The 18,682-nt window shown below is 39.8% G+C and overlaps 1 protein-coding gene across 1 annotated transcript in view; it reads left to right on the forward strand.

The window, feature by feature from the left end:
- Window positions 1–18,476, forward strand: part of LOC139720853 (ADP-ribosylation factor-like protein 3) — a 37,383-nt gene extending 18,907 nt beyond the window's left edge. Inside the window, exons 3-5 of the mRNA XM_071632189.1 lie at window positions 14,925–15,031; window positions 15,505–15,690; window positions 18,435–18,476. Of these exons, the coding sequence (XP_071488290.1) occupies window positions 14,925–15,031; window positions 15,505–15,690; window positions 18,435–18,476 (335 nt within the window). The remainder of the gene's footprint in view (window positions 1–14,924; window positions 15,032–15,504; window positions 15,691–18,434) is intronic.
- The last annotated feature ends 206 nt before the right edge of the window (window positions 18,477–18,682 follow it).

The following is an 18,682-nucleotide window of genomic DNA, read 5'->3' on the forward strand; positions in this document are numbered from 1 at the left end:
AATGCGCACATCCCCTTTATCATCACACTTTTGATACGGCGGACAGAAGGCCATTAAATTTCATTGCTCTCAATGATTCGATACAATCATAGCTTTTAAAAGGTCCAATTAAACAAATTGGATATGAAATCACGGTTACAGCTCGTTATTCCGAAGGTTCGTTAGTAAGGTTCTTTAGTCCGAAGGTTTGTTAATCCGAAAATGAAATAAGGTTCGTTATTCCGAAGGTTCGTTAATCCGAAAATGAAACAAAGCTCGACTTACTTCGAAGGTTCGTTACGGACCCTATATCATTTCGGATCCTATATCATTTCGGATCAACGAACCTTCGAGATAACGAACCCTATTTCATTTTCGGATTAACGAACCTTCGGAATGACGAACCCTATGTCATTTTTGGATTAACGAACCTTCGAAATAACGCCGCAAATGTTCGAATTAACGAACCTTTTTTCGTTTTCGGATTAACGAACCTCTATGGTTTAGGGAATTTATGTGTTTCGGATAAACGAACCTTCGGAATAACGAACCTTCGGAATAACGAACAGCACCCGAAATCACAACGTCTTTATCTTGTTAAGATATAAGACAAAAAAAAGGTCCCTCAGTTCATGAACTTGCAATGTTTCTTTATTGCGTGTGTTTCTAGCTTGTATTTGGCACTCACGGAATGAATGCGCGTACAGTATATGGTAGGCTACATACTCGTGCTCTTGTTGTTGCTGAACATTTCCCCTTCACAGTGATTGTGTGGCATGATCGTTCAGTATGTTCAGATGGTGTTAGTGCGTTGATTAAAATGTTACCACAATAGATGCACGTGTGCTATAACAACGATCTGAGGTCTTTGCTACGCGCTGCTTTCTTGTTTACAAACATTGAATCTTGGTGAACTTAATTCACTATCGTCCCCATGCTAACATGCAAAAGAAGAAAACGCTTTTGTTCTTGTTTATGTGTACCATGCAGTGAACAGAAGGTAGACCTGTAAACTGTGCCGCTAGGCCCTAGCTGTAGTTTGCACTTTGACGGATTGTCACTGCTCGTCTACTATTCGAAGCGAAATGAAAATCAAACTAGAGATCTCGTGCTGTATACTTTCTCGTACTGTGTACTATATACCATATTTAAAATGCAATTTGTGGTAGTACTTGTCAACGCTGTGTTTTTGGCTCAAACTTTTCTCTCTCAAACTTACTTGGTTACGCAGGGGCGGATCCAGGGAGGACCGCAACCGGCGCCCGCCCCCCCCCCCTTTATTTTTTGTTGTTGTTGTTGTTGTTGAAACAAAAGAAATGTATAAAAAAAATGGGGGAGGGGTGCGTGCGCCCCCTTTAATTTTGTAAACGCGCCCCCACTTTACGGAATTCCTGGATCCGCCCCTGTTACGGGATAATACCTATCAGAATTGTGATTTTGGTGCAAGCTGCATGGCAGTATTGATTTTGAGACACTTCTATGGTCCGTCAGCACCTGATTCTCTTTATGTGACGATGTGCACGTGAAAAGCATTCAAACTTTCCCATGTTTTTGCTCTTGCGTTAAAGGCGTATTAATTCACCACGTACATGAAACAAAACCCCCATAGTTCTGAAATGTGAGTTATAGGGATAGAAACAACCGCTGGAAAAAAAAAAAATTGAATCCGTATGATCGAAAATACAGTACACTATGTGAACGGTTACAGTTCGCTATTCCGAAGGTTCGTTAATCCGAAAATATGAGGTTTGTAACTTGTTATTCCAAAGGTTCATTTATCAAAAAATGAAATAAGGTTCGTTATGCCGAAGGTTCGTTAATCCGAAAATGAAACAAAGGTCCTAATTCCGAAGGTTCTTTACAATCTATAAGAGAAATACTGATATCTCCTTATATTCTAGGCTTTATTACAAAAAATTATGTAGGATGCTTTGCACAACGGACCTATTATGCATCACATGTGATATCTAAAACATCTTTTAAATCACTGCTCCCAAAGGTAAACATATGACCTTTGTGTATCTACTCGTTTGTGTGTATGTGTGTGCGTGTGTGTGTGTGTGTGGGGGGGGGGAATAGTTTCCTCCTTCTTCTTCTTTTTTGTTAGAGTTTATCTTAGTTGATCTTGATACAGTGTACCTCTTTCGGTGCGCCCTTTCTCTTGTTATGTCACTTCATCTGTTTCTACATTTTGAAGCAAAGTAATTTGTTCAAGCATTGTGTATGTCCTCGTAACCGTAATGTGTCATTTTGCTGCGATGAGTTGGTTCTAGTAGGCCCTATTATCGCTGTGAGATGTAATTTTGATGTAATTCTGATTCCTGTTTCTGAACGAAAGGAAAATGACGGAATTATTATTTTGATAACCAATGTGGATGACTACCTTCTATAAGTGATTTTGGTGTGAAAAGAGAGTTTGCTCAAAGAAACGCTTCTCATGAATGGTCAACGAAACAAAATACATCATACAATGCAACGTGACTCGCGTGCATTTAGCAAACGAAATGTCTAGACCTTTAAGTTCAAGTAAAATGCATAAAACACAGAATAAGAAAGCAGACAAACTAACAAATATGGAATTAATGACCGCAGACGTAACGTAGGAAAACCTGACACCTATGCTTGAAGAAATTCCCACAAAAGCAGAGCGCAAGATAAAAGAATACATGTGCGTAGTCCATACAGGTCGTGATGCGCTCGGTCGAAATGCGTATGTCGCAGTAAACGAAATTTTAGGCATGTCTACACATGTATATATAAATACTTGAATTCTACATACATTGTATAGTTTTATCTTTACAATACTATATAAAACAACCCCTTTCCGCATCCCTAGAAGTCATAAAAGAAAAAAAAAAGAAAATCGCCCTTAAAGTTCAGGTTATGTTCAAGCTCACAACCCGTTCCCCCCCCCCCCCCCCCCCCATGATGCAACAGTCCTGCTTAGCGACGGCGTTAACGCTTCATCGCACACACATAAATGGCGACAGCTTGGGTGTGTGAGAAAATTCATTCTTAAATGGATGCACCCCCATGGCACTCAGGATTATCACTGACCCTCCTATGCCTTTTGTCTATCCACCCTCCTGCTTTAATCCCCCTCCCTTCACCTGTTGGCCTCCTTGCCCATGACCTCCCATCCTCTCCTTTTGTTTTCTTTGTTCCGTGTCCCTAGCCTGTCCCTGACTGTTCGTGTTGTGTGAACTTCTTTATAATGTGATTGCTTTCCCTGCCTGATTATCATTTTGCCTCTGACGAAGATTCTTCTGGAATCAAAAGCTCAGGCCCCTTTAGAGTATAGACTCCATTTTACTCCTTTGGCACGCCACTGATATTCGATAAGCAGTTTTCAGCATTTTTGTGTTTGTTTGTTTTTGTCTTTGTTTTGTTTTGTTTTGTTTTTTCTACAGATAATTAGCCAATCACAAGACAGATATAATTCGATTCTAACCAATACCAAAATACGGTTGCCTGAATGTAAACTTTGGTGTGTTTGTGTTGTGTGTCGGCTGCAGTGTAGTTTGAAACAACAGAAACAGAAAAAAAGAAAGAGGCACGCAATGTGTGCTATATACGAAAAGCCTCATTTACCGAGAAAGTTGATCGCTTCCATTCTCCTCCCATGGCATGTTGTTGTCAATGGAAGCTAAAGAGAATGCTTTTAGCAAGTATACCAGTACCTAAAGAGGACCTGAGGAACCCGTTGTTTTGAATGCTGTGCTCGGTACGAGTTCAAAACGCAGTCGAAGTTATCAGAATGCCATTATAATAGAACTGATAGCTCTATAGAAAACTTGTTTAGGTCAGTAAAGGTTGCTGTAATGCAATCTTTGTGGAATTGACTCATTACAATTTACGATCTGAGCATTTTGAAAAACGTGTAGAGTACTTTCGTTTTGCATATAAATGTTAAGAAATAGTTTGAACTATGAAAATAAAAAAGTATGGTTACTTCAACGATGTTGAATAGTTCGATTAGCCGTGATGCATAAAGTGAATTCATGAATTCATCTGACTAATCCTTACCGATTGATGATCACTTCTATAAGCCAACAGTTAAGCTGAACTGCTTTGGAGTGATAAGACAGGTAAACGATGAAAACTTGGTACATGTTGTATGCTATTATAATTATTATAAAATCCTGTAGCCAGAACTGATTTTACGATCATCTGGAAATTTGCACAATGGTAGTGTGCGATGTAATCTACAAGATCGTATATTTAAATTTTCCAAAATAGTCTTCTTTTATTTTATTTTGATTAATTATGCTAATTTATGCGAGAAATCAGACTTTTTTATCTAAATCAGTAAATAAAGCTCCAAAAGTGCTCATTTTGGGTCTAGATATTCTTTGTAGCATTCTTAGCAAATGTACTTGAAAAAAAAATCGGTATCAAAATTAATTTCTTATTTATTTTATTGTTTATGAATTTCTTATGTATTTCTTTGTTTTTTCGACCTTTTGTTTTTGTTGTTTTTTTCAGCAAAATTTGTGGCAGACCCTTTTTGAAGCATAATACTACTAAAACAAATTGATTTTAGCCATTGAGAGTAAAAATAAGCATATTTATATGAACCATGTGATAAAACTCAATTTGTATTGACTTTGTACACAAAATCACATTTTTGAGCCATTTTCGGTCTCACGGGCATGTACAAAAAGTTATGTAATTAACCTTTCAGAAAGTTCCAGTTTTCAACTTAAATAGTAGCGATAGCTTGTAAGAGTAAATTAGCATCCCTCTGACTATTTTTGGTCAATATGCATACTCTTAACCCTATTCTAACTGAGTGGGGGGGGGGGGGGGGGGGGGGGGTCAAATGGGTCAAATTGACCCCCCCCCCCCCACGTTTCGCGTCACGATTCTGCAACGCGCAAAGATTTTGCCGCGTCGTTTCACAACTTTTTTCATTGAAGTCTTCCGCATATTTTGAGACCAAATTTGCGACGTCTGAGTACACCGTTCTGAAGTTACGTAATGTTATGCAAATGCATGTCAACCGGAAAACAGCTCAAATTCATGATATCGTGTGCAAATTGAATGTAAATTGTGTTTTTGGGGTTAAATTGATATAAATTATAGTATTTCATCTTTGAACCATTGAAATTAATCAATTCTATATAGTGTAGATAAGCCTGAAAAAGTGCCTGCAACAAATTTTGAAAAACAACAGAAAACACAAGGTCGAACAATCAATAAAATACATAAGAAATTAACAAAACAATAAAAAACAAAAGAAATTGGTTTTGACTGTGCTTTATTTTTAAATGAAAATTGGTTTATATGTCTTGAGGAATTTTGACACAAAAATTTAGCAATACTTCAGTCTTTTTTATGGAGTTATAGGTGAAAATATGATTTCATGCACAACTTTGCATAATCAATTTATTAAAAATAGAAAGGCAATATTTTTCTATTGTATGACCATGTAATCTTGTAGTTGACATCCAGCTCTATCTTCAGGAAAAATTTCGCAGCGATCGCGCGATCGGTGGCCGAGATCTGAAGGGGGGGGGGGGGGGGGGGGGTCACCCCCAGTAAAAACTCCTCCCAGTTAGAATAGGGTTAAGCCAGCTGGACAGAGCGATCAATGGGCGCGATTATCACCACGCGTGGTTAACCTAAACAATGCTCGGCCGGCTTGTTCGGTTTCAGTGTTGTTTTTTGTTTCCCCCTTTTAAAAACGAAGGTTCCTTAGTCCAGCCATTGTTTTCGCTTCCTGCTCAAGACATTGAACAGTTCAGCAAAGCTGAAGTTTAGATCACTAAACGGCGACATGAACTCATGATGATAATAGGACTTAGATCACAGCCGAAAGTGCGCTCCTTCATTACTCTAGAATGAGAAAGAATACCCTGTCTGTGTTCAAAGTTGGGTTACGGACGATGAAAAAAAAAAAGGTTTGAATCATGAATTGTCGGATGACGTCGGCAGATTGATGATATAAATATTAGCGTATCTTGGGAAAGATTAAGTAATGATGAGCCCAATGATATCGCAGGGCTCCAAACTAATTTTTATTTTTGACCACCAAAATCATTGATTTCTTTTTTCTTTTTTTTTGGTGGCCAAAAAAATCAAGAAAAACATAGGAAAAACTAAATCGGTCCTACTAAAAACAATTATTAAGCATTACTGACGTGACAGGTACCCATGTCTAAAATAAATGAATACAAAAGTAGATCATCTCAATCACTATTATTCTGAATTCTAAGATTTAGCAAATAGGCTTATAGATAATTATAAAAGTTGATGCCTATGCTATTAGGTGGTCATAGCTTACTTTTGGGATGAGAAAGTGGGAGCATTTCCAGATTGTTTGTTTTAGCATTGTAAAGAGCCGAAAGTTACCGCTATTCATTTCTGATTGTAAAAGCAATCATCCAACATTTACTATAGTATGTTAGAACCTTACGGAGCCGAATATTACCGTTAATCATTGTCAAATACACTGTATAAAAGCAAACAACCGACATTCATTTTAGCATCTTATGGAGCTGAATGTTACCCTTATTGATTTCCGAATGTGAAGCAAACATCCTCTATTTATTTAAGCATCATACTGAGCCTATGTATACCATTAATCATTTTCAAATGTGAAAGCAATAATCTGTTATTTATGTTTGCATTGTACCAGAGCTGCCAACCGTTCCGAAAAATTCGTATACGAAAAATCGAAGGGAATACGACAATATGAAAACGTCCTTAGAAAGTACGAATTCACAGTGGGGAAAAATAATGGGTAAAAATATAGCAAACGCACGTCGCATGTGCCATGTTATCTGTATTCAGCTGGGATATCGATGCAACGCGTACGCACCGTATGTGGAAAGCGCTGAATAGAAAAATGTGCGCACACGCATATCGCTGCTTGCGTACTGTGTACACCGAACAGAACTTCGCGCGCGTGAACCCCTGTCGCCTACGGACCCTGGATGTTTACATGGATCGCCGTGGTATCCCAATGTGTGGCCGGCCGGTGTAGCGGCAGATAGCGTTCCGCGGCGTTTTTTGTTCTAAAACAGTATCCGCCGGCATGTAGCCAGCTGCCACTACAGTACCGTATGAGGCGGGGTGAAAGCGTCCCGTTGTGCAATGTCTGCTTCTTTTTCTCTTCTTTTCATCCTCTTGTCCCTTGCCTCCCAAGTACGAAATGATTTTTAGAGTGTTGTCTGTTTTTTTTTATAACGCTATTGCATCATTTTCTGCGAGGAAGTTGTAGAGGTGAGTTTCTGTTCGTGTATTGATGACTGATGTGCACTGCCCTCTGCAGTATATGTGCAGGTGAAAAGCGTTCGAACTTTCTTTCCAGAGTATCGTGGAAACTCGATTATTTCTAGGCCTATTAAAGGAGATCTCATATAACAGAATACTTATAACAAACTATTTTCCCGTCAAAATGAATCAATTTCCTTTGTTTTGTATCGTTTATTGACTTGATCCCATAGGATCTCGTCGCAATACCGAGTTTTATAATATGTGTGTTTATTTTCGCGTAGCTTTCGGTGCTGCAAAACTTTTGCTAGGGCCTAAGCTTACTACTAAACTTCGTTTTATTTCCGTCGTTTCTCACACCTCGTTTAGTACGATTTCTTACATTTTATATCACTTTATCTGTTCCCTTTATACTTTGAAGTATTTAAACGTAATTCTCTTAGTGTCTCGCACTGTTATTTTCGTAACGGCGATTTCTCCGCTTCGCTGCAATCGAAGCGACGGAGTTTGATCCCAGTCGCTTCGATGTGCTATTTGCTGTCTTTTCTAAATGTTTGTGTTGTTGGGAGGTGTTGATACTTTGTATTTATTATTGAGTTTCCTAGGTATTTATCTCGAGGGATTATGCGTGTTTCTTAATGTTGATCATAGGAAAAGGCTAAAATGATCTTGAGTGATGTCTGATAGTGATGATAACTATGCTGGTGACTGGTGTAAAAAGACGGCTTCCTGTGAATGCTCAGCGTACGTGACGTTTGTTTTATTTCCCTTTCCCTCTAGTCTTCTTTCCCCCTTACTCTTCTTTCCCCTCTCAAGAATGATTAAAAAAAAAAGAAATTACGTACACCTAACAACAAAACGAACCATGTGCTATAGCAACTTTCGTAAAGTTAAATCTAAATGTTCAATATCAGCAAAGAATAAGGCGAAAACACGAATGACAATAAATAAAAGCGAAGAGATTGTGTATGCAGTCTCTTCGGCTCGAAGAAACTTGACACCCCACCCCTCTCCCTTGTGGAAATTTCCACAAAAGCAGGTGCCACACCCAGGTGCGTGCCAGACGAAAGAATGCGCGCATTGGAATAAACAGCGTGTAAGTATCCTGGAAATATCGATCGAAGAACCAGCTCATTAGTTGAATTAAAGGAAAAATTCCAAAGATATCATGGTTCTATGTCTATAGCCTTTCTTTTGGCGCATAGTAGGGAACATCGAAGAGTCGATTATAGTGTACTTGATCGAATATCTAATGTTCCCTGAACAATAACAAAAGGATTGATTATTTAGTCAATTAAAAATGCAATCACAGAAATACATGAAAGGTCTCGTATGCCCAGACAAATTCACTACGAGAAGGTCCAATGAGATGCAGTCATCACCTGGTTAGACAGCAAAATACAACGTGTAATGACAATTAATTTCAGTTCACGCGCATCAAAACTGCTTATTACTTTTCAAAGTTTTGGCTATCAACATTCGTTCGTGGGTGTATTTTGTTTGTTTGTTTGTTTGTTTTGTGTGTTTTTCCCTCGTGAAAGACGTAATGATTTCTTCATATCGAACGTAAATTGCATGTTTACCGTAAACAAGCCATTCAGCTCAGCTCAGCTATGGCGCATTCGATCCATCGAACTTGCAGTAACCTCTTATAGGCAGGAGCACATGGCGCATTCATTTAAACTTGAAAATGAAGCCACGTGTTTGCACCACATCGGCGCTTCCACACACAGCGCGGCATTTTGCGATCATCGTTATAGCAGACTTTCCGATTCCAGTCAGGGGAAAAGGAATTGGAATACTTCGAAAAATACTGATGTTTAAAATCCAATAAAATGAAAAAAGCCTGAAAACAACGCATGATTATGTTTTGATAGTACATAATTGGAAACACAGAACAGAGTTTTGCATCCGCTCACACAGAAGCTCTCTTGAGAAGATCAAGCATTCCCCGTCCCCTGCTAGAAAATGGAAGCTTCCATAATCAGCCCAGAAAGATTTTGGAGGTACAAACTTGCACTTGTACACATTGCGAGAAAGCAATCAATCAATGTTTAGAGCCTGTAGGCCTCATAGCAAAAAGAGGGAGATTGAAAAAAATACGAATTCTGGTGGAAAATACAAATTTTGGAGCTGCTGAGTACTAATTTGTGCTTCGAAAGGTTGGCAGCTCTGTCGTATACGGAGCAGAATTTAACAGTTAGTCATTTCCAAATATAAAAGCAAACATCCGACATCTATTTTATCATCGTACGGAGCCGAATGTCACTGTTGTCCACTTGCGAAAGTGAAATGAGTCATCTGACAATTATTTCATCATATCGTACGGGGCCGAATTTTGAACGTCAAGGCAGACATCAGACAGTTTTTTTTTTTGTGTGTGTGTGTTTTGTTTTGTTTTGTTTTTGTTTTGTTTTTTACCATCAAACGCAGCCAAATGTTACTATTCATTTCGAAATGTAATACACATGTAGCAAATATCCGACATTTATTTTAGCATAGTACGGAACAGAATGTAACTGCTATTCACTTCCAAACGTAAAAGCAATCATGTGACATTAATCATTTTGGCATCTTCCGGAGCCGAATGTTATTGCTATTTATTTGCGAAAGTACATAGCAATATAAATTATAAGCAAGCATCCGACATTTATTTAAACATCGTACGGAGTTGAATATTATTATCATTCATTTCCGAAAGTCGAAGGGAGCTGATTGTTATTGTTATATTTCGAACGTAAAACCGAATATCAGACATTTATTTTATCATCGTATATACGGAGTTATTTTGGTTATTCATTTCCGAACGTCACAACAAACATGCGTTATTTATTTTAGCATCTTCCGGAGCTGAATGTTATTGCTATTTACTCTTGAACATAAAAGCAAACATCAGACATTTATGTTATCATATACACGGAGTTGAATATTATTGTGTTCATTTCCGAACCATCGAACGCAGCTGAATGTATACTGTTATTCATTTCGAAATTTAAAAGCGAACATCCAACAGTTATTTTAGCATCGTATGGAGCAGAACATTACTGCTATTCACTTCCGAACGCAAAATCGTATATACGGAGTTGAATATTTTTGTTATTAATTTCCGAACGTCACAGCAAACATTCGACATTTATTTTAGCATCTTCCGGAGCTGAATGTTATTGCCATTTACTCTTGAACATAAAGGCAAACATCAGACATTTATGTTATCATCGTATACACGGAGTTGAATATTATTGTGTTCATTTCCGAACCATCGAACGCAGGTGAATGTTACTGTTATTCATTTCGAAATTTAAAAGCGAACATCCGACAGTTATTTTAGCATCGTATGGAGCAGAATATTACTGCTATTCACTTCCGAACGTAAAAGCAATCATCTGACATCTATTTTGTCATCTTCCGGAGCCGAATGCTATTGCTATTTACTTTCGAAAGTACAGGCAATCATCCGTCATTCATTTTATTATCGTAAGAAGTTGAATATTTTTGTTATTTATTTCCGAACGTCAAAGGGATCATTCGACATTTACTTTAGCATCTTCGGGAGCTGAATGTTATTGCTATTTACTTCCGAACGTAAAAGCAAACATCAGATATACATTGTATATTTTATAAACCTATATACGGAGTTGAATGTCATTGTTATTCATTTCCGAACATCAAAGCAATCATTGAACATTAATTTTACCACCGAACGCACCTGAATGTTACTGTTATTCATTTCGAAATCTAAAAGCAAACATCCAACAGTTATTTTAGCATCGTATGGAGCAGAATATTACTGCTATTCACTTCCGAACGTAAAAGCAATCATCTGACATTTATGTTAGCATTTTCCGAAGCCGAATGTTATTGCTATTTATTTTCGAAAGTAAAAGCAAATATCCGTCTTTTATTTTATCATCGTACGGAGTTGAATATTTTTGTTATTCATTTCCGAACGTCAAAGGGATCATTCGACATATAGCCTACTCAAGCATCTTCCGGAGCTGAATGTTATTGCTATTTACTTTCGAACGTAAGAGCAAACATCCGGCATTTATCTTATCGTCTTACGGAGTTGAATATTATCATTCACTTCCGAACGCCAAAGCAAACATTCGGTATTTATTCCAGTATCATACGGAGTCAAATGTCACCGTGATTCATTTCTAAAATCAAAAGTAAACATGCGACATTCATTTTTGCGTCTTACGGAGCCGACTGTTACCACTGTTCATTTTCAAAAGTAAAGGCAAACATCCGACTTTTTTTGTAGCCCGATTGGGCCACCGAATTTTCAGCAATGAAATTTTGGTGGCGCAGGTCGTTAAAAGTCGTGAATAGCGAGATGATCGTAACCGATGTCGATATGTTCTAATAATTATTGATACTTGAGTGATGAACGCATGTGCACAACTTCCGCAGGTGTACTTCTTTAGAAAGTAGCGAACAATCAAGGCAGTGGACATCAGAGTGTGATTAAATCGAAAAGAAGCCCCTGAAATCGGAATTTGATGAAAATGGGCAAAGTCGGAACTCCATGAAATGTATTTTGATTGAGCGGTCAAAATAAAGCTTAACGGGAATGTGCCCTTGAATACCCTCGTCCACCCTCGTCCACCCTCGTCCAACCCGCGTCAATCGAGACGCAAATTCCCGAGGATGGATTATCCGTGCGGGCGGATGGACTCGTCCACTGAACGCGTATACCCGCGGGTACCCGCGGGGATACGCGTCAGTGGCCTCGTCCAGATCTCGGAAAAGCGTGACGTTTCCCGCGGTCGGCACTGTAGAACCTGCTTAGTCCCTCATCAGACTCTTGAAGACGCCTTAGGTCATCCCTAGACATGGAAGGCAAAGGGGAAACTGTCTCTGGCTCCATACCCTTTGACCGGGCATGCACCTCATTCAACAGTCCATGTGTCATACCTTCATAGACACCTGTACGAACTTCTGGCGGCACAGGAGTAGGATTATCAGCAATGACTTGTTCTTGCTGAACAGACGTCAGGGTGACTTCTTCCAGTCGAGCAGAAGTAGGCTGAACACCATGTTGTGTCTTCCTGCTCAGGGAGTCGGCGTTTCCATTGGACTTCCCTGATCGGTACTTGATCTTAAACCGGAATTGAGCAAGGTCAGCAGCCCACCTAGTCTCAGTTGCTCCTAACTTTGCAGTGGTCTGTAGATAGCTGAGGGGATTGTTGTCCGTGTAGACCTCAAATTCGGCACCAATGAGTAGATCACGAAATTTCTCAGTGATTGCCCACTTTAGAGCAAGCAATTCCAATTTCATGCTCGAGTAGTTATTCATATTGCGCTCATTGGGTTTTAAGCTCCTACTGGCATAGGCAATGACCACTTTCCTCTGCCCCTGCACCTGAGAGAGAACAGCACCTAAGCCGAAGTAACTGGCATCTGTCTCCAGGATGAATGGCAGCTCAAAGTCGGGGTAGCCTAACACAGGGGGGTGATACAAGTGCTTCTTTGAGGGTGACAAAGGCTTTCTCACACTCCGCGGTCCAGTCTGTTGAGACGTTTCTTGTGTTGTTATGCCTGGTCTTCTTCTTTGTGGTTTTCCTAACATCTTCCGGCTGTTTCAGGAGGTTATGGAGGGGTGCTGCGATCTGCGCGTAGCCTTGAACGAATCGACGATAATAGCCAGACAGCCCTAGAAAACCTCGGAGATCTCGCTCTGTCACTGGCGGAGGCCATTCCTGTACTGCACGCACCTTCTCTGGATCTGGAGTTGTACCTTCGCTTGACACTACATGCCCCAAGTAATGTACCTTCGTCCTGAAAAGTTGACACTTTTCAGGCTTGACTTTCAGGTTCAGTGTAGCTAAGCGAGAAAGCACCGTCTCAAGCCTGTGCAGGGTCTCTTCAAATGTAGCACCAAATATCAGGATGTCATCGAGATACACCAGAAGAGACTGGAAATTGAGGTCTCCAAAGGCCTTATCCATCACACGCATGAATGTCGCCGGCGCGTTACACAGTCCGAACGGCATTCTGGTGTACTCATAAAGCCCACCTGTTCCAGTTCTAAAGGCTGTCTTCTCGATGTCCTCTTCGGCTACTGGAAGCTGGTTGAATCCATGAGCCAGATCCAAGGAGCAGAAGTATTTTGCTCCCTTGAGTGCTTGCAGAGCCTCCTCGATCCGTGGGAGAGGGTATGCGTCTTTATGCGTCTTAGAATTAAGAGCCCGGTAATCTACACAGACCCTCAATTTACCGTCCTTCTTTCTCACAAGAACAATAGGTGATGCATAGGGACTGGACGACTCTCGGATGATTCCCCTCTCCAGTGACTTCTTGAGATAGTCTCTCACTTCGTCCCAGTGATGTGGAGGGATTCTGCGGTACGGGATCTTTACTGGTCTGTCGTCTTCTGTTACTATCCTGTGGCTGACAAGGTCACAATATCCTATGTCTTCATCATCCTTGCTAAAAGTGTGCTGAAATTTGGAGAGGGTTGTGAGGAGTTGCCTTTGCTGGTCATTGGTAAGCTCACCAACATCTAACCTGGATACAAGTTCATCAACATCACCACTGTGTAATCCATGTTCGACGATGGAGGCAGGTTTCAATACGCCGATGGGGGTTCTTGGGGGAAGGTACACATCTTTATCGCTGAAGTTAGCCACCTGCATGGGCACTCTACCCTTGTCGTCCACTGTCACCAACGCAGCTCCTAGGGTAACTCCTTGTGGTAGCTCAGCTACATGGGACACATGACGCTCAAGGAGGACCTCTCGTCTTTGCCCAACAGAAGCGGGTTCACAGGATCCATCAATTACTGTTACTGTGCGAGCTGGAATTAAAATAGCAGTATTTCCTGCAATTCTAACAGTTCTGATATCAGCTTGGGGCCTATACACTTGGAGTGCATAGAGCATGTTGGCCTGTGCTTCATTCCCAGACTCTTTGACCTTCTGCAAATATTGATCCCCGTGTAACGACTGAAGCTCCGCCTGAACATCCCTTAATACATTAGAACCGAGGACCACTGGAATTCTTTTCTTTCTTAATTGTGTCGGCAGGATAAACGCACTCATAGGCCGAAGTTACGTTTCATCTCTTTTTATTCCGCTCAGAAATAAATAATAAAAAAGAAAACCCCTGGCCACCTAGCCTGTGCTCATAAGGAATGTACAGTAACTGGCGAGTGAATGTCCAGTTACAGAATTACAAGAATTCTGCTGGCTCCATGTTTGCAGAACCTTCAGGCTGCAGATTTTCTGGGCAAATTTCGGATTTGAGGAGATGCTCAGTGGGAGATGTTCACCTTGGTAGAGCAGCTAGAACAATGGCAAATTTGGGGTCTTCGTGCACCCACAAAGAACTCTCTAGCAGCTCTTAGCTGGCTTGGGATTAAATATGCAAATTAAGCTACTTGCAGACTGCTCCACTCTTAATGATTGGGGGGGGGTGCATCTCAGGAGGGGGCATCTGCAGGGTCAAATATACTGGGGACAACTTTACTACTGCACTTTTGCAATGTTACAATAAGAAGCACTTTCATTGTATTCTGGCATTTGGCGATTTGTTGATCGCTTTGGGCGGGTTTGTGCGTTTCAGCAGAATATGTGAACTTGGCGCGCAGTCGACTGAGTTGTGCATGCGAACATGGCACATAAAGAGTTAAAGATAATGATACTTTAGTAGCACCAGTAACATTAACATTATTCTGAAGATCACTGAAGCAGTTCTCATTTTTCTGTTTACCCTGTCTTCTGCAGGTCAGAGGAAGATCCGCTCCTACTGGTCAAACTACTTTCAAAATACAGAGATGATAATCTATGTCATAGACAGCTCAGATACAAAGAGATTTGAGGAGACTGGAGAAGTAAGTACAGTTAGCAGTACTTGGTTCAGATTGTACACACTTGGAGCCAGGGAGTTATAAAATGCATCAAAGTATTTTTTTTTTCTTTTGGTGTGTGTGGGGGTTTTTTTTGTGTGTGTGTTAATGCTTTGGTCGTGAATGTCTGTAGATGTCAGACATGTATTTAAAGGTAAAACTGTTGAAACTTGTAATCTCTGTACAATGTTCACATGAATCTGAATCTGAATGATATTGTTTGTAACTGTGTTTGATAATGATGGTATTGCAAAAGAAGTCAGTAAGGTTCTTTCTTTCTACCCATTACAATTTTTTTTTTCATCTTTCCAGTCATTTCTTTTGAACTGAAACAAATGCACAGGTGGTGCATTTCATAATGCTGTTGTTCTTAAAGGAAACATACAAAGTTTACATTTATTCTTTGTAATTTATTGATCAATTGATTGATTGACTGATTGATCTGTTTGGTAATTCAGGAACTCGCACATCTGCTTGAGGAGGAGCAGTTGAGAGGCGTTCCGCTCCTCGTGTTTGCCAACAAGCAGGACCTGGTAGGGGCGGCACCAGCATGCGAGATCGCCGAGGGCCTGAACCTGCACACCATCCGAGACCGGGTCTGGCAGATACAGGCCTGCTCGGCTATCACCAGTGAAGGAATACAGGTAGTGGTATTGAAAATTTTGATCTGCAGCTTCCTTTATTGGCAGCTAACTTCATTGTTAACTTCACTGACTGACTTACTCGATATAGATTATGATGATAATGATGTGATCTCATTTTCAAAGGAAGCCTCTTCAGTTTCAGAACATCTCCATCCCATATGCCCTCCATTTTGATGAATGATAGATTTATAACTGTAGCTGGTGTTGATATGGGTTGGATGATTAATTACCACATGTTCAACTTGTGCCAAACTGGTGGTACACTGTACACTATTTCCCTTTACAGAGTACTAGTATTTGTCTCTAGAAATCTATAGAATGGTGTATGATACATTAACCCTATATCAACTGGGGGGGGGGGGGTCATATTGACTCCCCTCGACATTTCGCGCCATGATTCCGCAACGCGCAAAGATTTTGCCGCGTCGTGTATGACTTTTTTTGTTGAAGTCTCCCGCATATTTTGAGACCAAATTTGCGACATCCGGGTACACCATTCTGAAGTTACGTAATGTTTTGCATACATGAATATGCAAGTCAACCCGAAAACAGCTCAAATTCATGATATGGTGTGCAAATCCAATGCATATTGTGTTTTGTTAAAGGCAGACGATCGTCATCCCTAATGGTACATTAACTCCGAACGACCGAAGTTTGTGCATGCAATTGCGCAATGCCAGACAGCGTGTTGCTTTCATCTCCGTGCCGCACAAACCACTCGCCACGATTGTATGACTTTAAATTTATATAAATTAGATTATTTCAACTTTTAATCATAGAAATTAATCAATTCTAATGTAGATAAGCTTGAAAAAGTCCCTGCAACAAATTTTGGCCAAAAAACAATAGAAAACAAAAGGTCCAAAAAACAAAATACATAAGAAATTAACAAAACAATAAAAACCAAAATAAATTGATTTCGATTGTGCAATTTTTGTACAAGAAAATTGTTTGATTTGTCTTGAGGAATTCTGACACAAAACTTGACCAATCCTTCAGCCTTTTTGATGGAGTTACAGGTGAAACTATGATTTCATGCATAAATTTACATAAATAATTTACTAAAAATAGAAAGTCAATATTTTTTTATTGTATGACCATGTAATCTTGTAGATGACATCCGGCTCTATGATCAGGCAAAATTTTGCGGCGATCGCGCGACCGGCAGCCGAGATCTGAAGGGGGGGGGGGGGGGGGGCAACCCCCCTCCACCCCCCAACCCCGAGTAAAAACTTGGTCTCAAATAGCCTAGTTGAGATAGGGTTAAACCAAAAAAAAGATAATCTGTGGACAGTTTTGAGTTGTAAGGTCAAAGGTCAAATTAAAATTTTAAAATTTTACTTGTTTTCCTTCATATCTCAGAAATGACTCTAAAAGGCAGGGTGGTCCCATGAGGGGTTTCAGCATGTCGCTGCAACATGCTCAAATTCTTGCGCAACATCCTCAACCTTTGTGCAACATCCTCAACAGCTAGCAAACATGCCATGCAACATCCTCAAAAATTTGCAACAAGTTCAAATAAAATGAATTCAAACATGTGAAAAACATGTGCAAAAGATAAGAAACATCAAACTACCTGATACTAGATATTTGTGTGCAAAACATGAGAGAGGACATTGAATGTAAGCAGCACAAAGAGAGATTAGCTGTGAAATATTGTGTACTACATGCTCGTGATGTGAGCTCTGCGCACATACAGTTTCTGCAATCTTTTTTCAGATTCTGAGCCAGCAACATGCTCTAATTTCAAGTTGTGGACCACCCTGATTTATCTTCATGAAACTCAGTAGGCTTACTTGTATTGCCTGACTTTGATTCTCTATACATTAAATTTACAAATTACACTACTGTATAAGCTCCTATTTGTGCGTACAGATGATTTTGCGAATGAGGAGGTCACAGACATTTTCACAAGATTTGTTTTTTTTCGTGATTTTGTCACCAAGGCTATTTTAAGTGCGCAAATGCTTGTTGCTTTGAGACATTTTCGCATGTTAAATTCACTGTCCAACAGTGATTAGCAAAATTTGCAAAAATAACAGCTTATACATTATTTGATGCTGAAATTACAGTTTTCTCCATATCCTCCTTCTTTTTAAGTGTGGATATATTTAGCAGTGTATTTGGTACTGAATACAATTTTGTACATTGTCATTATGCATCTCGAGTCCACACAATAATTATCTGGGGATTGTTTTGGGCCGTGGGGATGTAGGTCAAGTGAAAATGCTGAAATTTCCTGTTTTCCATATTTTGAATGTGGCTCAAAGTATTGTGATGAAATTTGATGTATGATTACCAGATAATGACTATTTGGCAATCATGTCAAATTGTCTTCTCACATTGGCAATATGTACTTCTGGCACATTAGGAGAATAATGCGATGTGGTGGAGACATACGCCATACACCACTTGTACCAGTTGCCATAGCGACCGCCGTAGCAACATTTTATTGATAGTTCTTGCATAAACAATGTGAACTAATGGCCTTTGAATCATTGATCCATCAAGGCCCATTTAAGGTATTAAAAATTAAAGCATAATCTTTTTAAATGGAAATGATGGGCACTTTTGATGTTACATTCACACACTGCCTTCATGTTGTATCCCATACCGGTCCTGAAGAGTGAAATATGAGATCTGCTGATTTTCTTTACAATATTGGACATTGACGACAAGAAAATTGACACTGATGTTACTGTTTTGATCACAATTTTTCTTTACTTTTTTCTTTACCTTTACAGCCTGGATTAAAGTGGATAACAGATCACATTAAGGCAACGTGAGTGGAACAGTTTTTCCTACAGAGGGGCATGTGATTGCTTCACACACTCCAACAAAACAAGCCTTGAAAATGTTGTCATAGTATGTGATTCTTGCTGCTTTCTGGACTGATCTAACTCGTGGACAACGTGTCTGACACTGTTACGTAGTGTTGCTCCATGTACAAAGTGCATTTTCACAGACAATAGATTTCTTAAAGAGATAAATC

This window comes from Diadema antillarum, unplaced genomic scaffold, assembly GCF_040938485.1.
Source record: "Diadema antillarum isolate AM-2024a unplaced genomic scaffold, OU_Dant_1.0 scf00000134, whole genome shotgun sequence".
In the NCBI taxonomy this organism is placed as follows: Eukaryota; Metazoa; Echinodermata; class Echinoidea; order Diadematoida; family Diadematidae; genus Diadema; species Diadema antillarum.